Here is a 22080-nt window from a genome sequence, read left to right as displayed (position 1 = left end):
CCCCTCACACGAACCCCTGACCTTATCCCTAAAACATTCCTAAACTATGCATTCCCCTTACCCTATAGTTTTGTCTCACTCAGAGCCAGGGCATCCAGATTCCTTTCCTCAAACATACAACCTATCTCTTCTTTCTTCTCATATTGCTTACATCCACACACATTCAGACATCTGAGCCTTCAAGGAGGATTAGCACTCCTCACATGGCTCCATCTGTTCCAAATTGGAGATGGAAGGATGGAGTATAAAATATCTTGAGTGCTTGGGGCTGAACATGCAGAAGGATAAAAGTTGTGCACAGGATAGAGTGAATTGGAGCAATATGGAAATAATGCACTACATAACACAGGAGAATAGCTCAGCGGGAATAGAGTGCATGCGTTTCCACAGAATTTTGAATCACTTTTAATCCTAGGCAGACGTGAACCCAGCGTACATCCTCCAATCTTGATTGGATAGTCTCTCACTCTGAGCAAAACCCCAACCATTCTAGGCATCGTATATGATGCACACATGACAGTCACTCCCCATACCAATAATGTCAACTCAAAAGCAGAGCACAAACTAAGTGGCACCAGATTAGGACATGAAAAAGAATTGTTCACCATCCTATACAAACAATTCATCTGCCTCACTTTAAACTTTACCTCCCCTATCTGGTCTTCCTCCTTCTCAAAAGCAAATATAATGAAGCTTCTAACCACACAGTACACAGAATAGTGCACTCAGAACAATGACTGGCAGCTAAGCATCCACAAAGTCTCAACACTTTCACAGTGAAACAAAGTGTTTCTATTGCAGTACCACCTCAACACACTTGGTGCTCAGTTCTCTGCAACAGCACTAGACCTATCCATCCCAAATTACTAGATTACCTAGATAATTACCAACCCTCGAGTAAAGGTAAAAACCTTATCCCTGTTTCACACTTCAGTGATCTTTACTTACAAATATAACAAATATAACAATTACTGAACACATACATACTAAAATACCTGACCAACACTAACATCTTACCTCCCAACTCATTCTTAAACTCTAGCCCACCAGGCTTGCACCCAGAAACCACACACCCCAGACAAACAAAAATCACACTTTCCCTTCTATGCTCTAGCCATCACCCATCACTACAACACTACAAACAATGATATTAACATAAGATTGCTCATGTCCATGATGCAACTACCACAATGTCTTGCATCCTGCACATAGATGCATACACATTACAACACTTCATGACCTGTGTTCTTGACTGGTGGAGATTCATTAAAGTAAAGGGTGAATGTATGTAAAAGGTATGTGGTGCAAAGAAATGATAAGGACATATGGTGAAAATCTCTTAAGATAGTTTGCCCATATGAAATGCATGGCAGATTGTAGGTTGCTCAAGATGATACTTATCAATAAAACTAAATGTATTGAGAAAAGAGGCTGACTTAGGTGCATATAGACAGATGAAATAGGTGAATTGATTTATGTAAGGTATTTCAGATCAGGATGCTAGAGAAATTGATATTTGATTGTGTGCAATAAAGGCATTTTTATGTGAAAGCTGGAGATATGTATGGAGAATATAGTTTTACTTGACATTACTTGTGTACGTGTAGGAAGAGAGGAAAGTGATTGGTTCTCAGTGAATGAAGGTTTGCGGCAGGGGTGTGTGATGTCTCCATGGTTGTTTAATTTGTTTATGGATGGGGTTGTTGGGGAGGTAAATGCAAAAGTTTTGGAAAGAGGGGCAAGTATGAAGTCTGTTGGGGATGAGAGAGCTTGGGAAGTGAGTCAGTTGTTGTTCGCTGATGATACAGCTCTGGTGGCTGGTTCATGTGAGAAACTGCAGAAGCTGGTGACTGAGTTTGGTAAAGTGTGTGAAAGAAGAAAGTTAAGAGTAAATGTGAATAAGAGCAAGGTTATTAGGTACAGTAGAGTTGAGGGTCAAGTCAGTTGGGAGGTAAGTTTGAATGGAGAAAAACTGGAGAAAATAAAGTGTTTTAGATATCTGGGAGTGGATCTGGCAGTGGATGGAACCATGGAAGCGGAAGTGGATCATAGGGTGGGGGAGGGGGCGAAAATCCTGGGAGCCTTGAAGAATGTGTGGAAGTCGAGAACATTATCTCGGAAAGCAAAAATGGGTATGTTTGAAGGAATAGTGGTTCCAACAATGTTGTATGGTTGCGAGGCGTGGGCTATGGATAGAGTTGTGCGCAGGAGGATGGATGTGCTGGAAATGAGATGTTTGAGGACAATGTGTGGTGTGAGGTGGTTTGATCAAGTAAGTAACGTAAGGGTAAGAGAGATGTGTGGAAATAAAAAGAGCGTGGTTGAGAGAGCAGAAGAGGGTGTTTTGAAATGGTTTGGGCACATGGAGAGAATGAGTGAGGAAAGATTGACCAAGAGGATATATGTGTCGGAGGTGGAGGGAACGAGGAGAAGTGGGAGACCAAATTGGAGGTGGAAAGATGGAGTGAAAAAGATTTTGTGTGATCGGGGCCTGAACATGCAGGAGGGTGAAAGGAGGGCAAGGAATAGAGTGAATTGGATCGATGTGGTATACCGGGGTTGACGCGCTGTCAGTGGATTGAATCAGGGCATGTGAAGCGTCTGGGGTAAACCATGGAAAGCTGTGTAGGTATGTATATTTGCGTGTGTGGACGTATGTATATACATGTGTATGGGGATGGGTTGGGCCATTTCTTTCGTCTGTTTCCTTGCGCTACCTCGCAAATGCGGGAGACAGAAAAAAAAAAAAAAAATTACTTGACATACGGGGGGAGGGGGTTGTCATTTCATGTGTGGAGGGTTGGCGACGGGAATGAATAAGGGCAGCAAGTATGAATTATGTACATGTGTATATATTCTAGCGGGGGGCTAGAAACCCTCCCCTCCTTGTATTTTAACTTTCTAAAAGGGGAAACAGAAGAAGGAGTCACGCCGGTAGTGCTCATCCTCCTCGAAGGCTCAGATTGGGGTGTCTAAATGTATGTGGATGTAACCAAGATGAGAAAAAAGGAGAGATAGGTAGTATGTTTGGGGAAAGGAACCTGGATGTTTTGGCTCTGAGTGAAATGAAGCTCAAGGGTAAAGGGGAAGAGTGGTTTGGGAATGTCTTAGGAGTAAAGTCAGGGGTTAGTGAGAGGACAAGAGCAAGGGAAGGAGTAGCACTACTCCTGAAACAGGAGTAGTGGGAGTATGTGATAGAGTGTAAGAAAGTGAACTCTAGATTGATATGTGTAAAACTGAAAGTTGATAGAGAGAAATGGATGATTATTGGTGCATATGCACCTGGGCATGAGAAGAAAGATCATGAGAGGCAAGTGTTTTGGGAGCAGCTGAATGAGTGTGTTAGTGGTTTTGATGCACGAGACCGGGCTATAGTGATGGGTGATTTGAATGCAAAGGTGAGTGATGTGGCAGTTGAGGAAATAATTGGTATACATGAGGTGTTCAGTGTTGTAAATGGAAATGGTGATGAGCTTGTAGATTTATGTGTTGAAAAAGGACTGGTGATTGGGAATACCTGGTTTAAAAAGCGAGATATACATAAGTATATGTATGTAAGTAGGAGAGATGGCCAGAGAGCGTTATTGGATTACGTGTTAATTGATAGGCGCGTGAAGAGAGACTTTAGGGTGTTAATGTGCTGAGAGGTGCAACTGGAGGGATGTCTAATCATTATCTTGTGGAGGCAAAGGTGAAGATTTGTATAGCTTTTCAGAAAAGAAGAGAGAATGTTGGGATGAAGAGAGTGGTGAGAGTAAGTGAGCTTGGGAAGGAGACTTGTGTGAGGAAGTACCAGGAGAGACTGAATACAGAATGGAAAAAGGTGAGAACAAAGGAGGTAAGGGGAGTGGGGGAGGAATGGGATGTATTTAGGGAAGCAGTGATGGCTTGCGCAAAAGATGCTTGTGGTATGAGAAGTGTGGGAGGTGGGCAGACTAGAAAGGGTAGTGAGTGGTGGGATGAAGAAGTAAGATTATTAGTGAAAGAGAAGGGAGAGGCATTTGGACGATTTTTATAGGGAAATAATGCAAATGAGTGGGAAATGTATAAAAGAAAGAGGCAAGAGGTCAAGAGAAAGGTGCAAGAGGTGAAAAAGAGGGCAAATGAGAGTTGGGGTGAGAGAGTATCATTAAATTTTAGGGAGAATAAAAAGATGTTCTGGAAGGAGGTAAATAAAGTGCATAAGACAAGGGATCCCACAAATGGGAACTTCAGTGAAGGAGGCTAATGGGGAGGTGATAACAAATAGTGGTGATGTGAGAGGGAGATGGAGTGAGTATTTAGAAGGTTTGTTGAATGTGTTTGATGATAGAGTGGCAGATATAGGGTGTGTTGGTCGAGATGGTGTGCAAAGTGAGAGGGTTAGGGAAAATGATTTGGTAAACAGAGAAGAGGTGGTAAAAGCTTTGCGGAAGATGAAAGCCAGCAAGGCAGCGGGTTTGGATGGTATTGCAGTGGAATTTATTAAAAAAGGGGGTTACTGTATTGTTGACTGGTTAGTAAGGTTATTTAATGTATGTATGATTCATGGTAAGGTGCCTGAGGCTTGGCGGAATGCTTGCATAGTGCCATTGTACAAAGGCAAAGGGGATAAGAGTGAGTGCTCAAATTACAGAGGTATGAGTTTGTTGAGTATTCCTGGTAAATTATATGGGAGGGTATTGATTGAGAGGGTGAAGGCATGTACAGAGCATCAAACTGGGGAAGAGCAGTGTGGTTTCAGAAGTAGTAGAGGATGTGTGGATCAGGTGTTTGCTTTGAAGAATGTATGTGAGAAATACTTAGAAAAGCAAATGGATTTGTATGTAGCATTTATGGATCTGGAGAAGGCATATGAGTGAGGTGATAGAGATACTCTGTGGAAGGTATTAAGAATATATGGTGTGGGAGGCAAGTTGGTAGAAGCAGTGAATAGTTTTTATCGAGAATGTAAGGCATGTGTACGTGTAGGAAGAGAGGAAAGTGATTGGTTCTCAGTGAATGTAGGTTTGCGACAGGGGTGTGTGATGTCTCCATGGTTGTTTAATTTGTTTATGGATGGGGTCATTAGGGAGGTGAATGCAAGAGTTTTGGAAAGAAGGGCAAGTATGCAGTCTGTTGTGGATGAGAGAGCTTGGGAAGTGAGTCAGTTGTTGTTCGCTGATGATAAAGCGCTGGTGGCTGATTCATGTGAGAAACTGCAGAAGCTGGTGACTGAGTTTGGTAAAGTGTGTGAAAGAAGAAAGTTGAGAGTAAATGTGAATAAGAGCAAGGTTATTAGGTACAGTAGGGTTGAGGGTCAAGTGAATTGGGAGGTAAGTTTGAATGGAGATAAACTGGAGGAAGTGAAGTGTTTTAGATATCTGGGAGTGGATTTGGCAGCGGATGGAACCATGGAAGCGGAAGTGAATCATAGGGTGGGGGAGGGGGCGAAAATTCTGGGAGCCTTGAAGAAGGTGTGGAAGTTGAGAACATTATCTTGGAAAGCAAAAATGGGTATGTTTGAAGGAATAGTGGTTCCAACAATGTTGTATGGTTGCGAGGCGTGGGCTATGGATACAGAGTTGTGCGCAGGAGGGTGGATGTGCTGGAAATGAGATGTTTGAGGACAATATGTGGTGTGAGGTGGTTTGTTCAAGTAAGTAAAAATAGGGTAAGAGAGATGTGTGGAAATAAAAAGAGTGTGGTTGAGATAGCAGAAGAGGGTATTTTGAAGTGGTTTGGTCACATGGAGAGAATGAATGAGGAAAGATTGACCAAGAGGATATATGTGTCAGAGGTGGAGGGAACGAGGAGAAGTGGGAGACCAAATTGGAGGTGGAGAGATGGAGTGAAAAAGATTTTGTGTGATCGGGGCCTGAACATGCAGGAGGGTGAAAGGCTTGCAAGGAATAGAGTGAATTGGAACGATGTAGTATACCGGGGTTGACGTGCTGCCAATGGATTGAACCAGGGCATTTGAAGATGACTAGGTTGGTAAGAAAATTGTGGTTGTATGATTGAAGGCTCAGAGAGAAGAGTTAGACCATAAGAGAGAGGGCTACATGCTGTGAGTTAGCTGCATAGAGCTATAGATATTCCAAATAATACTGGAGGTGTCATATCTTTATTATATTGAGGAGGTATTTTGTGTGTGCGGATAATGTAATTGTTGTTGTTAGTCACACTTGTTAAATCAACTTTCGTTATTGAGATGCAGCAATAGCCTGATCTGTCTAATGTAAATGAAGCTGAAGATTATAAAATGTTGTCAGAGCGAGATAGTAAAAATATATTTATAATCCATGCACTATCAGAAAGTGTATGATTACAGGTCAGTAAAAATAATGCTTTTAATCCATGCACTGTCTTTCAGAAAATGTTTTGTATAATTATAGGTCAGTATGAAGATAGCATCAACAATCCTTTCTTCTACATGCGGGTGGGGTCCATGCTCTTCAGTTCATGTTTTGTTTTCTGGTGGGATATGGTTATGGACTGGGGTCTCTTTGAGAAGAATGCTGGTGAATACAAGTTCCTACGCGAAGAGCTAGTTTATTCATCACCAGTAAGTTGTTTATTGTGCTTATTTTTATATGTACACTCAGTAAGAAAGGTTTCTTGACACTTTTTGTGAAAAACATTATGACTTCACATACAGATTTTGTGAAATGCATATTGCTCTGGCTTTACATGATGTATCATATCAATTGTTAACAACAATTCCAGTAATTTTCCATCATAAATGTTATATATATTTTTCTTTCTTCTTTTAAACTATTCGCCATTTCCCGCGTTAGCGAGGTAGCGTTAGGAACAGAGGACTGGGCCTTTTTTGGAATATCCTCACCTGGCCCCCTCTGTTCCTTCTTTTGGAAAATTTAAAAAAAAAGAGAGGGGGAGGATTTCCAGCCCCCTGCTACCTCCCCTTTTAGTCGCCTTCTACGACACGCAGGGAATACGTGGGAAGTATTCTTAATCCCCTATCCCCAGGGATATGATATTTTGCTTTGTCACTGTCTCCCGCGTTAGCGAGGTAGCGCAAGGAAACAGATGAAAGAATGGCCCAACCCACCCACATACACATGTATATACATACACGTCCACACACGCAAATATACATACCTATACATCTCAACATATACATATATATATACACACACAGACATATACATATATACACATGTACATAATTCATACTGTCTGCCTTTATTCATTCCCATCGCCACCCTGCCACACATGAAATAACAACCCCCTCCCCCCTCATGTGTGTAAGGTAGCACTAGGAAAAGACAACAAAGGCCACATTCGTTCACACTCAGTCTCTAGCTGTCATGTAATAATGCACTGAAACCACAGCTCCCTTTCCACATCCAGGCCCCACAGAACTTTCCATGGTTTACCCCAGACGCTTCACATGCCCTGGTTCAATCCATTGACAGCACCTCGACCCCGGTATACCACATCGTTCCAATTCACTCTATTCCTTGCACGCCTTTCACCCTCCTGCATGTTCAAGCCCCAGTCACTCAGAATCTTTTTCACTCCATCTTTCCACCTCCAATTTGATCTCCCACTTCTCCTCGTTCCCTCCACCTCTGACACATATATGCTCTTGGTCAATCTTTCCCCACTCATTCTCTCCATGTGACCAAACCATTTTAAAACACCCTCTTCTGCTCTCTCAACCACACTCTTTTTATTACCACACATCTCTCTTACCCTATTATTACTTACTCAATCAAACCACCTCACACCACATATTGTCCTCAAACATCTCATTTTCAGCACATCCACCCTCCTGCGCACAACTCTATCCATAGCCCATGCCTCGCAACCATATAACATAATTTTTTTTTTTTTTCCGGTCTCCCGCGTTTGCGAGGTAGCTCAAGGAAACAGACGAAAGAAATGGCCCAACCCACCCCCATACACATGTATATACATACGTCCACACATGCAAATATACATACCTACACAGCTTTCCATGGTTTACCCCAGACGCTTCACATGCCCTGATTCAATCCACTGACAGCACGTCAACCCCGGTATACCACATCGATCCAATTCACTCTATTCCTTGCCCTCCTTTCACCCTCCTGCATGTTCAGGCCCCGATCACACAAAATCTTTTTCACTCCATCTTTCCACCTCCAATTTGGTCTCCCACTTCTCCTCGTTCCCTCCACCTCCGACACATATATCCTCTTGGTCAATCTTTCCTCACTCATTCTCTCCATGTGCCCAAACCATTTCAAAACACCCTCTTCTGCTTTCTCAACCACGCTCTTTTTATTTCCACACATCTCTCTTACCCTTACGTTACTTACTCGATCAAACCACCTCACACCACACATTGTCCTCAGACATCTCATTTCCAGCACATCCATCCTCCTGCGCACAACTCTATCCATAGCCCACACCTTGCAACCATACAACATTGTTGGAACCACTACTTCAATAGCCTTACAGAACTAAAAGGCTTCACTGAAGGGCAAGTGAGTCATTTTCTCAAAACGTCTACTCTGCTTCACTGAGGACAATAGCAAAGGTCATGATCCCTCTCTCCATTCATAACAAATAAGTGAAATTTATTTTCAAGAAAATTCACGGATTACACCAAAAACCTGCAAAAAGAATTAGGAAATGGTGCACAATTCTCTCCTCCTTACTGTACATACAGGTTAGTACACTCAGTTACAAAAGTATCTTTCTGGTGGCATTCAATGAACTTCAAAATATTACATCAATATAACATTGATTATGAAGCAGTATACCCACACCCTTATTTTTGTGGAGGCATCTGTGGAAAATGAAGAGGCTGATGATGCTGTAATGACACATGGAGATGATGGAATATATATATTCTGTGCTGTGTGTGGAGGTGCTGGTGAAGTTCTTGTATGTGATGCACCACAATGTGAGAGCACGAGGAGGAGCAGCGTACATCCAGTGTCACACCTCGTGCCACACTGCGCCTTCTACAGGGATATCCCAGCTGTGGCACAGACGTTCTTGATGGCAAGGCTACGATTCTGTGACTAATGATTCGTTCGAGGTGTGCCATAAACGGAGGAGTCGTGTTGAAGCTGGAGCCATGACCAGCAATGCAACTCGTCCGTCTTTCAAACTGGCTCGTTGGGATCATCGTGTGTCAAGACATCATATAAAGCGCCTCTTCGCAAACGGAACTATCTTGGCCCACTAGTGATGCTACTACGTTTGTGAATCGGGAACCATTGCAACACAAACCTCACCAGGTGGTAGAGTTTCCCGCAGTGTATCGAGACAGACTTCCCCAGAACTTTTTTTTTTTTTAAAGGGGAAGTAAATGTTTATAGTTGTGTTACTGGAGTGATAGTTTTCATACATGGTGTTTTGACAAGAAAATAGTGAAATTGGAGAATAATGTAGCTTAGACATTGAAGCTTATTGATACAGTGGTTAAATTGATGAGAACTGCTATTGACGTTTGTGTAAATAAATTATACATTTCCTTTTTCCATAGCCAGAGGTTGAACCATTATGTGACATTCATTTTTTCATTCATTTCAAGCTAGAAGTTTCAGTTTTCTAAATAGTTTCTTACATTTTTCATATGTATATATATGTATGTGTGTGTGTGTGTATATGTGCGTATGTATGTGTGTTTGTGTGTGTGTGTGTATATGTATATATATATGTATATTATCCCTGGGGATAGGGGTGAAAGAATACTTCCCACTTATGCCTCGCGTGTCGTAGAAAGCGACTAGAGGGGACGGGAGCGGGGGGCCAGAAATCCTCCCCTCCTTGTATTAACTTTCTAAAATGGGAAACAGAAGAAGGAGTCACGCGGGGAGTGCTCATCCTCCTCGAAGGCTCAGAGTGGGGTGCCTAAATGTGTGTGGATGTAACCAAGATGTGAAAAAAGGAGAGATAGGTAGTATGTTTGAGGAAAGGAACCTGGATGTTTTGGCTCTGAGTGAAACGAAGCTCAAGGGTAAAGGGGAAGAGTGGTTTGGGAATGTCTGGGGAGTAAAGTCAGGGGTTAGTGAGAAGACAAGAGCAAGGGAAGGAGTAGCACTACTCCTGAAACAGGAGTAGTGGGAGTATGTGATAGAATGTAAGAAAGTAAATTCTCGATTAATATGGGTAAAACTGAAAGTTGATGGAGAGAGGTGGGTGATTATTGGTGCATATGCAGCTGGGCATGAGAAGAAAGATCATGAGAGGCAAGTGTTTTGGGAGCAGCTGAATGAGTGTGTTAGTGGTTTTGATGCACGAGACCGGGTTATAGTGATGGGTGATTTGAATGCAAAGGTGAGTAATGTGGCAGTTGAGGGAATAATTGGTATACATGGGGTGTTCAGTGTTGTAAATGGAAATGGTGAAGAGCTTGTAGATTTATGTGCTGAAAAAGGACTGATGATTGGGAATACCTGGTTTAAAAAGCGAGATATACATAAGTATACTTATGTAAGTAGGAGAGATGGCCAGAGAGCGTTATTGGATTACGTGTTAATTGACAGGCGTGCGAAAGAGAGACTTTTGGATGTTAATGTGCTGAGAGGTGCAACTGGAGGGATGTCTGATCATTATCTTGTGGAGGCTAAGGTGAAGATTTGTAGAGGTTTTCAGAAAAGAAGAGTGAATGTTGGGGTGAAGAGGGTGGTGAGAGTAAGTGAGCTTGGGAAGGAGACCTGTGTGAGGAAGTACCAGGAGAGACTGAGTACAGAATGGAAAAAGGTGAGAACAATGGAAGTAAGGGGAGTGGGGGAGGAATGGGATGTATTTAGGGAATCAGTGATGGATTGCGCAAAAGATGCTTGTGGCATGAGAAGAGTGGGAGGTGGGTTGATTAGAAAGGGTAGTGAGTGGTGGGATGAAGAAGTAAGAGTATTAGTGAAAGAGAAGAGAGAGGCATTTGGACGATTTTTGCAGGGAAAAAATGCAATTGAGTGGGAGATGTATAAAAGAAAGAGACAGGAGGTCAAGAGAAAGGTGCAAGAGGTGAAAAAAAGGGCAAATGAGAGTTGGGGTGAGAGAGTATCATTAAATTTTAGGGAGAATAAAAAGATGTTCTGGAAGGAGGTAAATAAAGTGCGTAAGACAAGGGAGCAAATGGGAACTTCAGTGAAGGGCGCAAATGGGGAGGTGATAACAAGTAGTGGTGATGTGAGAAGGAGATGGAGTGAGTATTTTGAAGGTTTGTTGAATGTGTTTGATGATAGAGTGGCAGATATAGGGTGTTTTGGTCGAGGTGGTGTGCAAAGTGAGAGGGTTAGGGAAAATGATTTGGTAAACAGAGAAGAGGTAGTGAAAGCTTTGCGGAAGATGAAAGCCGGCAAGGCAGCAGGTTTGGATGGTATTGCAGTGGAATTTATTAAAAAAGGGGAAGACTGTATTGTTGACTGGTTGGTAAGGTTATTTAATGTATGTATGACTCATGGTGAGGTGCCTGAGGATTGGCGGAATGCGTGCATAGTGCCATTGTACAAAGGCAAAGGGGATAAGAGTGAGTGCTCAAATTACAGAGGTATAAGTTTGTTGAGTATCCCTGGTAAATTATATGGGAGGGTATTGATTGAGAGGGTGAAGGCATGTACAGAGCATCAGATTGGGGAAGAGCAGTGTGGTTTCAGAAGTGGTAGAGGATGTGTGGATCAGGTGTTTGCTTTGAAGAATGTATGTGAGAAATACTTAGAAAAGCAAATGGATTTGTATGTAGCATTTATGGATCTGGAGAAGGCATATGATAGAGTTGATAGAGATGCTCTGTGGAAGGTATTAAGAATATATGGTGTGGGAGGAAAGTTGTTAGAAGCAGTGAAAAGTTTTAATCGAGGATGTAAGGCATGTGTACGTGTAGGAAGAGAGGAAAGTGATTGGTTCTCAGTGAATGTCGGTTTGCGGCAGGGGTGTGTGATGTCTCCATGGTTGTTTAATTTGTTTATGGATGGGGTTGTTAGGGAGGTAAATACAAGAGTTTTGGAAAGAGGGGCAAGTATGAAGTCTGTTGGGGATGAGAGAGCTTGGGAAGTGAGTCAGTTGTTGTTCGCTGATGATACAGCGCTGGTGGCTGATTCATGTGAGAAACTGCAGAAGCTGGTGACTGAGTTTGGTAAAGTGTGTGGAAGAAGAAAGTTAAGAGTAAATGTGAATAAGAGCAAGGTTATTAGGTACAGTAGGGTTGAGGGTCAAGTCAATTGGGAGGTGAGTTTGAATGGAGAAAAACTGGAGGAAGTGAAGTGTTTTAGATATCTGGGAGTGGATCTGGCAGCGGATGGAACCATGGAAGCAGAAGTGGATCATAGGGTGGGGGAGGGGGCGAAAATTCTGGGAGCCTTGAAGAATGTGTGGAAGTCGAGAACATTATCTCGGAAAGCAAAAATGGGTATGTTTGAAGGAATAGTGGTTCCAACAATGTTGTCTGGTTGCGAGGCGTGGGCTATGGATAGAGTTGTGCGCAGGAGGATGGATGTGCTGGAAATGAGATGTTTGAGGACAATGTGTGGTGTGAGGTGGTTTGATCGAGTGAGTAACGTAAGGGTAAGAGAGATGTGTGGAAATAAAAAGAGCATGGTTGGGAGAGCAGAAGAGGGTGTTTTGAAGTGGTTTGGGCATATGGAAAGAATGAGTGAGGAAAGATTGACCAAGAGGATATATGTGTCGGAGGTGGAGGGAACGAGGAGAAGAGGGAGACCAAATTGGAGGTGGAAAGATGGAGTGAAAAAGATTTTGTGTGATCGGGGCCTGAACATGCAGGAGGGTGAAAGGAGGGCAAGGAATAGAGTGAATTGGAGCGATGTGGTATACCGGGGTTGACGTGCTGTCAGTGGATTGAATCAAGTCATGTGAAGCGTCTGGGGTAAACCATGGAAAGCTGTGTAGGTATGTATATTTGCGTGTGTGGACGTATGTATGTACATGTGTATAGGGGGGGGGTTGGGCCATTTCTTTCGTCTGTTTCTTTGCGCTACCTCGCAAACGCGGGAGACAGTGACAAAGTATAATAAAAAATATAATAATATTATATTGATGTAATATTTTGAAGTTCATTGAATGCCACCAGAAAGATACTTTTGTAACTGAGTGTACTAACCTGTATGTACAGTAAGGAGGAGAGAATTGTGCACCATTTCCTAATTCTTTTTGCAGGTTTTTGGTGTAATCCGTGAATTTTCTTGAAAATAAATTATTATAAAATATTACATCAATATAACATAAATGTTATATTGATGTAATATTTTGAAGTTCATTGAATGCCACCAGAAAGATACTTTTGTAACTGAGTGTACTAACCTGTATGTACAGTAAGGAGGAGAGAATTGTGCACCATTTCCTAATTCTTTTTGCAGGTTTTTGGTGTAATCCGTGAATTTTCTTGAAAATAAATTTCACTTATTTGTTATGAATGGAGAGAGGGATCATGACCTTTGCTATTGTCCTCAGTGAAGCAGAGTAGACGTTTTGAGAAAATGCCTCACTTGCCCTTCAGTGAAGCCTTTTAGTTCTGTAAGGCTATTGAAGTAGTGTTGAGGTAGGTAACTAACCCTTGTGCCTTTAATTATCATGTCAGCAAGTTCATTACTGTGTCTGGGAAACCTTAGAAATATTTCTACATATTCTGATGTTCATCATTTGATTAACTGATGGTGTTTTTATCAGCAAAAGCAAATGGTTGGGCAGGTGCAATAAGAGGTAACTTTAGTCTACCCCATAGCATCAACTGGACTGTCTGAGTTGGAGCTTGTAGAACTTGAAATATTATCTTTATTGTGTGTTTTTTCAATGAAATATGTGTTGTGATTTTACTAGTATGGAAGTGAGAGTGTACGCCTTTGTGATGGTAGAATGGCCCATTGCTGGAAAATTGTTTTACCTCAGTCTGCACATACTGTATATGGCCTTGACGCAGATTATTTTGGTCTGCTGGATTAAACATGTGGGCCTGCTTCAGACTTTAGTTAGAGGAATGGCATCAAAATACCCACTAGCAGGAATTTTGAAGCCCAAAGCTGTTTATCTGAAATAGGAAGATTTCTTGTGTAACTGAAATGATATATTCATAAGATTTTATTTTGTTCAGATATTTATGTTTATATTTGCAGTACTACTACTACTTTGGAATAGTGGAGGACTTCATTTTGAGATTTAGCTGGACCTTCACCTTGATCTTAACGGAGCTAAACATTGCAAATAGTGAAATAATTGTCTCCATTCTTGCTCCAATGGAAGTTTTCAGGTGAGCTAATTTTAATAGAGATATGAGATTATAGCTTATTCCAAAAAAATGGTGACTGTTCTAGCTCTTTCAAGTCAGTGGTTGTCATTGGTCTGATGAAATATGAGGTGTGGCAAGATGGCTGGAGTGGATGAGATTGCATTTGAAAGAGAGTGACAGTGACGTTGATTGGTTAGCTAGAATTATTCAGTGTATGTATAACTTATTATGAGGTGTCTGAGGAATGGTAGAATTCCTGTATAATGCCATTGTTTAAAGCAATGGGGACAAAAGTGAATGTGTGTATTATAGAGGAATATGCATGTTTAGTATATCTGGTGAATTGTATGGAAGAGTGGTGATTGAGAGGTTGGTGGCATGCACAGAGCATCAGAGCATTAGATTAGGCAGGAATAATGTAGTTTCAAGAGTGGTAGAGGATCATTATTAATCAGGTGTTTGCTTTGAAGAATGTTTATGGGAAAAAGTTTGAGAAACAAAAGGATATGTGTGTGGCATTTATGGATCTGGAAAAAGCATATGATGGGATTGATAGAGAATCTTTGTGGGAGGTATTTTGAATATGTGGTGTGAGAGGCTTTTAGAGGTGGTAAGGAGTGTTTATCAAGGGTAAAGCATGCGTATGATTGGGTAAAGAGGAGGGTGATTGGCTCTAGTTGCAGGTTGGTGTGCTTCACTCGGCCTTAGACACCTTCAGATACTTGAGGCCTTCTGCGTGAAGGAGAGATCCCTAGTGTGAACTTGCTGACTGAACATCATCTTGGTTTACTGAGTGCTCAATGCCTGACCTGTCCCTGGTAACATCATGCATTGGTACACTCGGCTGACCTGATGTAGTCAGTTTTTATTGGTTAGACAAGAGAACAGCAGCCTTATGTATTCATCCCTCATTAGTCAGTAATTTTTCCTTAGATCTTTGATTTTTGTATGTATACCTAGACCATACCGTACTGTCCTTACACTTGAGAATGTGACCTGAATCACAAAATGTTTTGTTACTGTGCGCCTAAGAAGAATTGCACTACTGATTTCTACTTGAGTTTGGGTTTACCCTTGCCATGAACTTTGACCAGCTTATTGGCAATCTACTTGAGCAGCATAAGAGAATTGTTAGACTAGTTGACAACTTCAGCAAGAAACTATTAAATGTAGTTGATTGGTCGGTAAGGATATTCATTGTATGTATGGATCACAGTGAAGTGCCTGAGGATTGGCAGAATGTATGCATAGTTCCATTGTACGAAGGCAAAAGGGGATAAAGGTAAGTGTACAAACTACGGAAGCATAAGTTTGTTGAGCATTCCTGGGAAATTATATGGGAGGGTATTGATTGAGATAGTGAAGGCATGTACAGAGCATTAGATTGGGGAAGAGCTGTGTGGTTTCAGAAGTAGAGAATGTATGGATCAGGTGTTACCTTTGAGGAATGTGTGTGAGAAATACTTAGAAAAACAAATGGATTTGTATGTAGCATTTATGGACCTGGAGAAGGCATATGATAGAGTTGATAGAGATGCTATGTGGAAGGTCTTTAGGGTATATGGTGTGGGAGGTAAGTTGCTAGAATCAGTAAAAAGTTTTTACCAAAGATGTAAGGCATGTGTATGAGTTGGAAGAAGGGAAAGTGATTGGCTCCCAGTAAATATCGATCTGCGGCAGGTGTGTCATATCCCCATGGTTGTTTAATTTGTTTATGGATGGGGTGCTTAGAGAGGTAAATGCAAGAGTTGTGGAGAGAGGTGCAAGTATGCAGTTGGTTGGGGATGAGTGGGCCTGGGAAGTGTGTCAGTTGTTGTTTGCCGATGATACAGCTCTGGTGGCTGATTTGAGTGAGAAACTGCAAAAGTTGGTGACTGAGTTTGGAAAAGTGTGTGAAAGGAGAAAGTTGAGAGTGAATGTGAATAGAGCAGGGTTATTAGGTTCAGTAGCATTGAGGGACAAGTTAATTGGGATGTAAGTTTGAATGGAGAAAAATTGAAGGAAGTGAAGTGTTTTAGATATCTGGGAGTGGATTTAGCAGCAAATGGAACCATGGAAGTGGAAGTGAGTCACAGGGTGGGGGAGATGAAGGTTTTGGGAGCAATGAAGAATGTAAGGAAGGAGAAAACATTATCTCAGAGAGCAAAAATGGGTATGTTTGAAGGAATAGAAATTCTGACATTATTGCATGATTGTAAGGCATGGGCTCTGGATAGGGTTGTATGGAGGAAGGTGGATGTGGTGGAAATGAAATGTTTGAGGACAGTATGTGGTCCGAGGTGGTTTGATCGAGTAAGTAATGAAAGGGTAAGAGAGATGTGTGGAAATAAAAAGTGTGGTGAGAGAGCAGAAGAGGATGTGTTGAAATGGTTTGGACATATGGAGGGAATGAGTGAGGAAAGATTTACAAAGAGGATGTATGTGTCAGGTGGAGGGAACAAGGAGAAGTGGGATACCAAATTGGAGGTGGAAGGATGGAGTGAAAAAGATTTTGAGCAATCTGGGCCTGAACATATAGGAGGGTGAGAGATGTGCAAGGAATATAGTGAATTGGAACGATGTGGTATATATGGGTTGACATGCTGTCATTGGACTGAACCAGGGCATGTGAAATGTCTGGGATAAACCATGGAAAGGTCTTTGGGGCTTGGATGTGGATAGGGAGCTGTGGTTTCAGTGCATTACACATGACAGCTAGAGACTGAGTGTGAACGAATGTTGCCTCTTTTTTTGTGTGTATTCCTGGCATTACCTTGCTGAAGCAGGGGGTAGCGATGCTGTTCCCTGTAGGATGGAGTAGCAACAGGAATGACTGAAGGCAAGTATGTTTGAATATGTACATGTGTGTATATGTATAGGCCTGTGTATGTGCATGTATATTTATGTATATGTTGATATGTATATTTATGTATATGTGCGTGTATGGGCATAGGGGAGAAAGAATACTTCCCACGCATTCCTCAAGTGTTATAGAAGGCGACTAAAGGGGATGGGAGCGCAGGGCTAGAAACCCTCCTCTCCTTGTATTTTAACTTTCTAAAAGGGGAAACAGAAGAAGGAGTCACGCGGGGAGTGCTCATCCTCCTCAAAGGCTCAGATTGGGGTGTCTAAATGTGTGTGGATGTAACCAAGATGAGAAAAAAGGAGAGATAGGTAGTATGTTTGAGGAAAGGAACCTGGATTTTTTGGCTCTGAGTGAAACGAAGCTCGAGGGTAAAGGGGAAGAGTGGTTTAGGAATGTCTTGGGAGTAAAGTCAGTGGTTAGTGAGAGGACAAGAGCAAGGGAAGGAGTAGCACTACTCCTGAAACAGGAGTGGTGGGAGTATGTGATAGAGTGTAAGAAAGTAAACTCTAGATTGATATGGGTAAAACTGAAAGTTGATGGAGAGAGATGAGTGATTATTGGTGCATATGCACCTGGGCATGAGAAGAAAGATCATGAAAGGCAAGTGTTTTGGGAGCAGCTGAATGAGTGTGTTAGTGGTTTTGATGCACGAGACCGGGCTTTAGTGATGAGTGTTTTGAATGCAAAGGTGAGTAATGTGGCAGTTGAGGGAATAATTGGTATACATGAGGTGTTCAGTGTTGTAAATGGAAATGGTGAAGAGCTTGTAGATCTATATGCTGAAAAAGGACTGGTGATTGGGAATACCTAGTTTAAAAAGCGAGATATACATAAGTATACTTATGTAAGTAGGAGAGATGGCCAGAGAGCGTTATTGGATTACGTGTTAATTGATAGGCATGTGAAAGAGAAACTTTAGGATGTTGATGTGCTGAGAGGTGCAACTGGAAGGATGTCTGATCATTATCTTGTGGAGGTGAAGGTGAAGATTTGTAGAGGTTTTCAGAAAAGAAGAGAGAATGTTGGGGTAAAGAGAGTGGTGAGAGTAAGTGAACTTGGGAAGGAGACTTGTGTGAGGAAATACCAGGAGAGATTGAATACAGAATGGAAAAAGGTGAGAACAAAGGAGGTAAGGGGAGTGGGGGAGGAATGGGATGTATTTAGGGAAGCAGTGATGGCTTGCGCAAAAGATGCTTGTGGCATGAGAAGCGTGGGAGGTGGGTTGATTAGAAAGGATAGTGAGTGGTGGGATGAAGAAGTAAGATTATTAGTGAAAGAGAAGAGAGAGGCATTTGGACGATTTTTGCAGGGAAATAATGCAAATGAGTGTGAGATGTATTAAAGGAAAAAGGCAAGAGGTCAAGAGAAAGGTGCAAGAGGTGAAAAAGAGGGCAAATGAGAGTTGGGGTGAGAGAGTTTCATTAAATTTTATGGAGAATAAAAAGATGTTCTGGAAGGAGGTAAATAAAGTGCGTAAGACAAGGGAACAAATGGGAACTTCAGTGAAGGGGGCTAATGGGGAGGTGATAACAAGTAGTGGTGATGTGAGAAGGAGATCGAGTGAGTATTTAGAAGGTTTGTTGAATGTGTTTGATGATAGAGTGGCAGATATAGGGTGGCTTGGTCGAGGTGGTGTGCAAAGTGAGAGGGTTAGGGAAAATGATTTGGTAAACAGAGAAGAGGTGGTAAAAGCTTTGCGGAAGATGAAAGCCGGCAAGGCAGCAGGTTTGGATGGTATTGCAGTGGAATTTATTAAAAAAGGGGGTGACTGTGTTGTTGACTGGTTGGTAAGGTTATTTAATGTATGTATGTCTCATGGTGAGGTGCCTGAGGATTGGCGGAATGCGTGCATAGTGCCATTGTACAAAGGCAAAGGGGATAAGAGTGAGTGCTCAAATTACAGAGGTATAAGTTTGTTGAGTATTCCTGGTAAATTATATGGGAGGGTATTGATTGAGAGGGTGAAGGCATGTACAGAGCATCAGATTGGGGAAGAGCAGTGTGGTTTCAGAAGTGGTAGAGGATGTGTGGATCAGGTGTTTGCTTTGAAGAATGTATGTGAGAAATACTTAGAAAAGCAAATGGATTTGTATGTAGCATTTATGGATCTGGAGAAGGCATATGATAGAGTTGATAGAGATACTCTGTGGAAGGTATTAAGAATATATGGTGTGGGAGGCAAGTTGTTAGAAGCATTGAAAAGTTTTTATCGAGGCTGTAAGGCATGTGTGCGTATAGGAAGAGAGGAAAGTGATTGGTTCTCAGTGAATGTAGGTTTGCGGCAGGGGTGTGTGATGTCTCCATGGTTGTTTAATTTGTTTATGGATGGGGTTGTTAGGGAGGTGAATGCAAGAGTTTTGGAAAGAGGGGCAAGTATGCAGTCTGTTGTGGATAAGAGAGCTTGGGAAGTGAGTCAGTTGTTGTTCGCTGATGATATAGCGCTGGTGGCTGATTCATGTGAGAAACTACAGAAGCTGGTGACTGAGTTTGGTAAAGTGTGTGAAAGAAGAAAGTTGAGAGTAAATGTGAATAAGAGTAAGGTTATTAGGTACAGTAGGGTTGAGGGTCAAGTGAATTGGGAGGTAAGTTTGAATGGAGAAAAACTTGAGGAAGTGAAGTGTTTTAGATATCTGGGAGTGGATTTGGCAGCGGATGGAACCATGGAAGCGGAAGTGAATGATAGGGTGGGGGAGGGGGCGAAAATTCTGGGAGCGTTGAAGAATGTGTGGAAGTCGAGAACATTATCTTGGAAAGCAAAAATGGGTATGTTTGAAGGAATAGTGGTTCCAGCAATGTTGTATGGTTGTGAGGCATGGGCTGTAGATAGAGTTGTGCACAGGAGGGTGGATGTGCTGGAAATGAGATGTTTGAGGAACATGTGGTGTGAGGTGGTTTGATCGAGTATGTAATAATAGCGTAAGAGAGATGTGCCGTAATAAAAAGTGTGGTTGAGAGAGCAGAAGAGGGTGTTTTGAAATGGTTTGGTCACATGGAGAGAATGAGTGAGGAAAGATTGACCAAGAGGATATATGTGTCAGAGGTGGAGGGAATGAGAAGAAGTGGGAGACCAAATTGGAGGTGGAAAGATGGAATGAAAAAGATTTTGAGTGATCGGGGCCTGAACATGCAGGAGAGTGAAAGGTGTGCAAGGAATAGAGTGAATCGGAACGATGTGGTATACTGGGGTGGACGTGCTGTCAATGGACTGAACCAGGGCATTTGAAGCGTCTGGGGTAAACCTGGATGTGGAAAGAGAGCTCTGGTTTCAGTGCATCATTACATGACAGTTAGAGACTGAGTGTGAAAGAATGTGGCCTTTGTTGTCTTTTCCTAGCGCTACCTCGCACACATGAGGGGGGAGGGCGTTGTTATTCCATGTGTGGCAGGATGGCGATGGGAATGAACAAAGGCAGACAATATGAATTATGTACATGGGTATATATGTATATGTATGTATACATAGAGATGTATAGGTATGTATATTTGCGTGTGTGGACGTGTATGTATATACATGTGTATGTGGGTGGGTTGGGCCATTCTTTCGTCTGTTTCCTTGTGCTACCTCGCTAATGCGGGAGACAGCAACAAAGCAAAATATATATAAATAAATAATGTGTATAGGAGTGAGTGAGCCATTCTTCATTTGTTTCCTGGTGCTACCTCGCTGATGCAGGAAATGGCAATCGAGTATAATATAAAAGATATGAATGTGTAATGCACCAAAACCACAGCTCCCTATCCACATCCAGCCCCACAGACCTTTCCATGGTTTACTCCAGATGCTTCACCCCAGTATAACACTTCATTCCAATTCACTCTATTCCTCGAGCGCCTCTCACCGTCCTGTATGTTCAGGCCCCGACATCATTCCAATTCAATCTATTCCTTGAACGCTTCTCGCCCTCCTGTATGTTCAGGCCCCAATTGCTCAAAGGCTTTTTCACTCCATCTTTCCACCTCCAATTTGGTCTCCTGCTTCTCCTTGTTCCCTGCATCTCTGACACATATAACCTCTTTGTCAATCTTTCTTCACTCATTCTCTCCATATGTCCATACCATTTCAACACACCCTCTTCTACTCTCCCAACTATATTCTTTTTATTTCCACAAATCTCTCTTACCCTTACATTACATACTTGATCACACTACGTCACACCACATATTGTCCTCAAACATTTCATTTCCGACACATCCACCCTCCTCTGTACAACCCTATCTATAGCCCATGCCTTGCACCCATATAACATTGTTGGAACTACTGTTCCTTCAAACATACCCATTTTTTGCTCTCTGGGATAATGTTTTCTCCTACACATTCTCCATCGCTCCCAGAACCTTTGCCCTCTTCCCCACCTTGTGACTCACTTCCGCTTCCATCCGCTGCTAAGTCCTCTCCCAGATATCTAAAACACTTCACTTCTTCCAATTTTTCTCCATTCAGACTTACATCCCAGTTAACTTGTTCCTCAACCCTACTAAACCTAATAACCTTGCTCTTATTCACATTTACTTTCAGCTTTCTTCTTTCACACACTTTTCCAAACTCAGTCACCAACCTCTGCAGTTTCTCTCACGAATCAGCCACTAGAGCTGTATCATTGGCAAACGACAACTGACTCACTTCCCAGGCCCTCTCTCATCCACAATAGACTGCATACTTGCCCCGTCTCCAAAACTCTTGCATTTACCTCCCTAATTAGCCACCCCATCCATAAACAAATTAAACAACCATGGGAACATCACACACCCCTGCCGTAGACAGACATTCACTGGGAACCAGTCACTCTATTCTCTTCCTACTCGTACACATGCCTTACATCCTTGGTAAAAACTTTTCACTGCTTCTAGCAACTTACCTCCCACACCATACACTCTTAAAACATTCCACAAAGCATCTCTCTCAACCCTATCATATGCCTTCTCCAAATCCATAAATGTTACATACAAATCCATTTGTTTTTCTCACGTACATTCTTCAAAGCAAACACCTGATCCACACATCCTCTGCCATGCTGCTCTTGCCCAGTCTGATGCTCTATACATGCCTTCACCCTCTCAGTCAATACCCTCC

General features: G+C 42.2%; 1 protein-coding gene across 7 annotated transcripts in view; it reads left to right on the top strand.

Moving 5' to 3' along the window:
- The window catches only part of LOC139750313 (solute carrier family 53 member 1-like), a 186994-nt gene that overhangs the window by 75893 nt on the left and 89021 nt on the right, over nucleotides 1–22080 (top strand). For all 7 annotated transcript variants that reach the window (XM_071664969.1, XM_071664968.1, XM_071664975.1 and 4 more), the window contains exons 11-12: nucleotides 6357–6526; nucleotides 14052–14185. In XM_071664969.1, coding sequence (XP_071521070.1) covers nucleotides 6357–6526; nucleotides 14052–14185 — 304 coding nt within the window. The remainder of the gene's footprint in view (nucleotides 1–6356; nucleotides 6527–14051; nucleotides 14186–22080) is intronic.

This window comes from Panulirus ornatus, chromosome 9, assembly GCF_036320965.1.
Source record: "Panulirus ornatus isolate Po-2019 chromosome 9, ASM3632096v1, whole genome shotgun sequence".
NCBI classification, from domain to species: Eukaryota; Metazoa; Arthropoda; class Malacostraca; order Decapoda; family Palinuridae; genus Panulirus; species Panulirus ornatus.
Note: the sequence above shows the minus strand (reverse complement) of the source record. Positions and strands in the feature narration are given on the sequence as shown.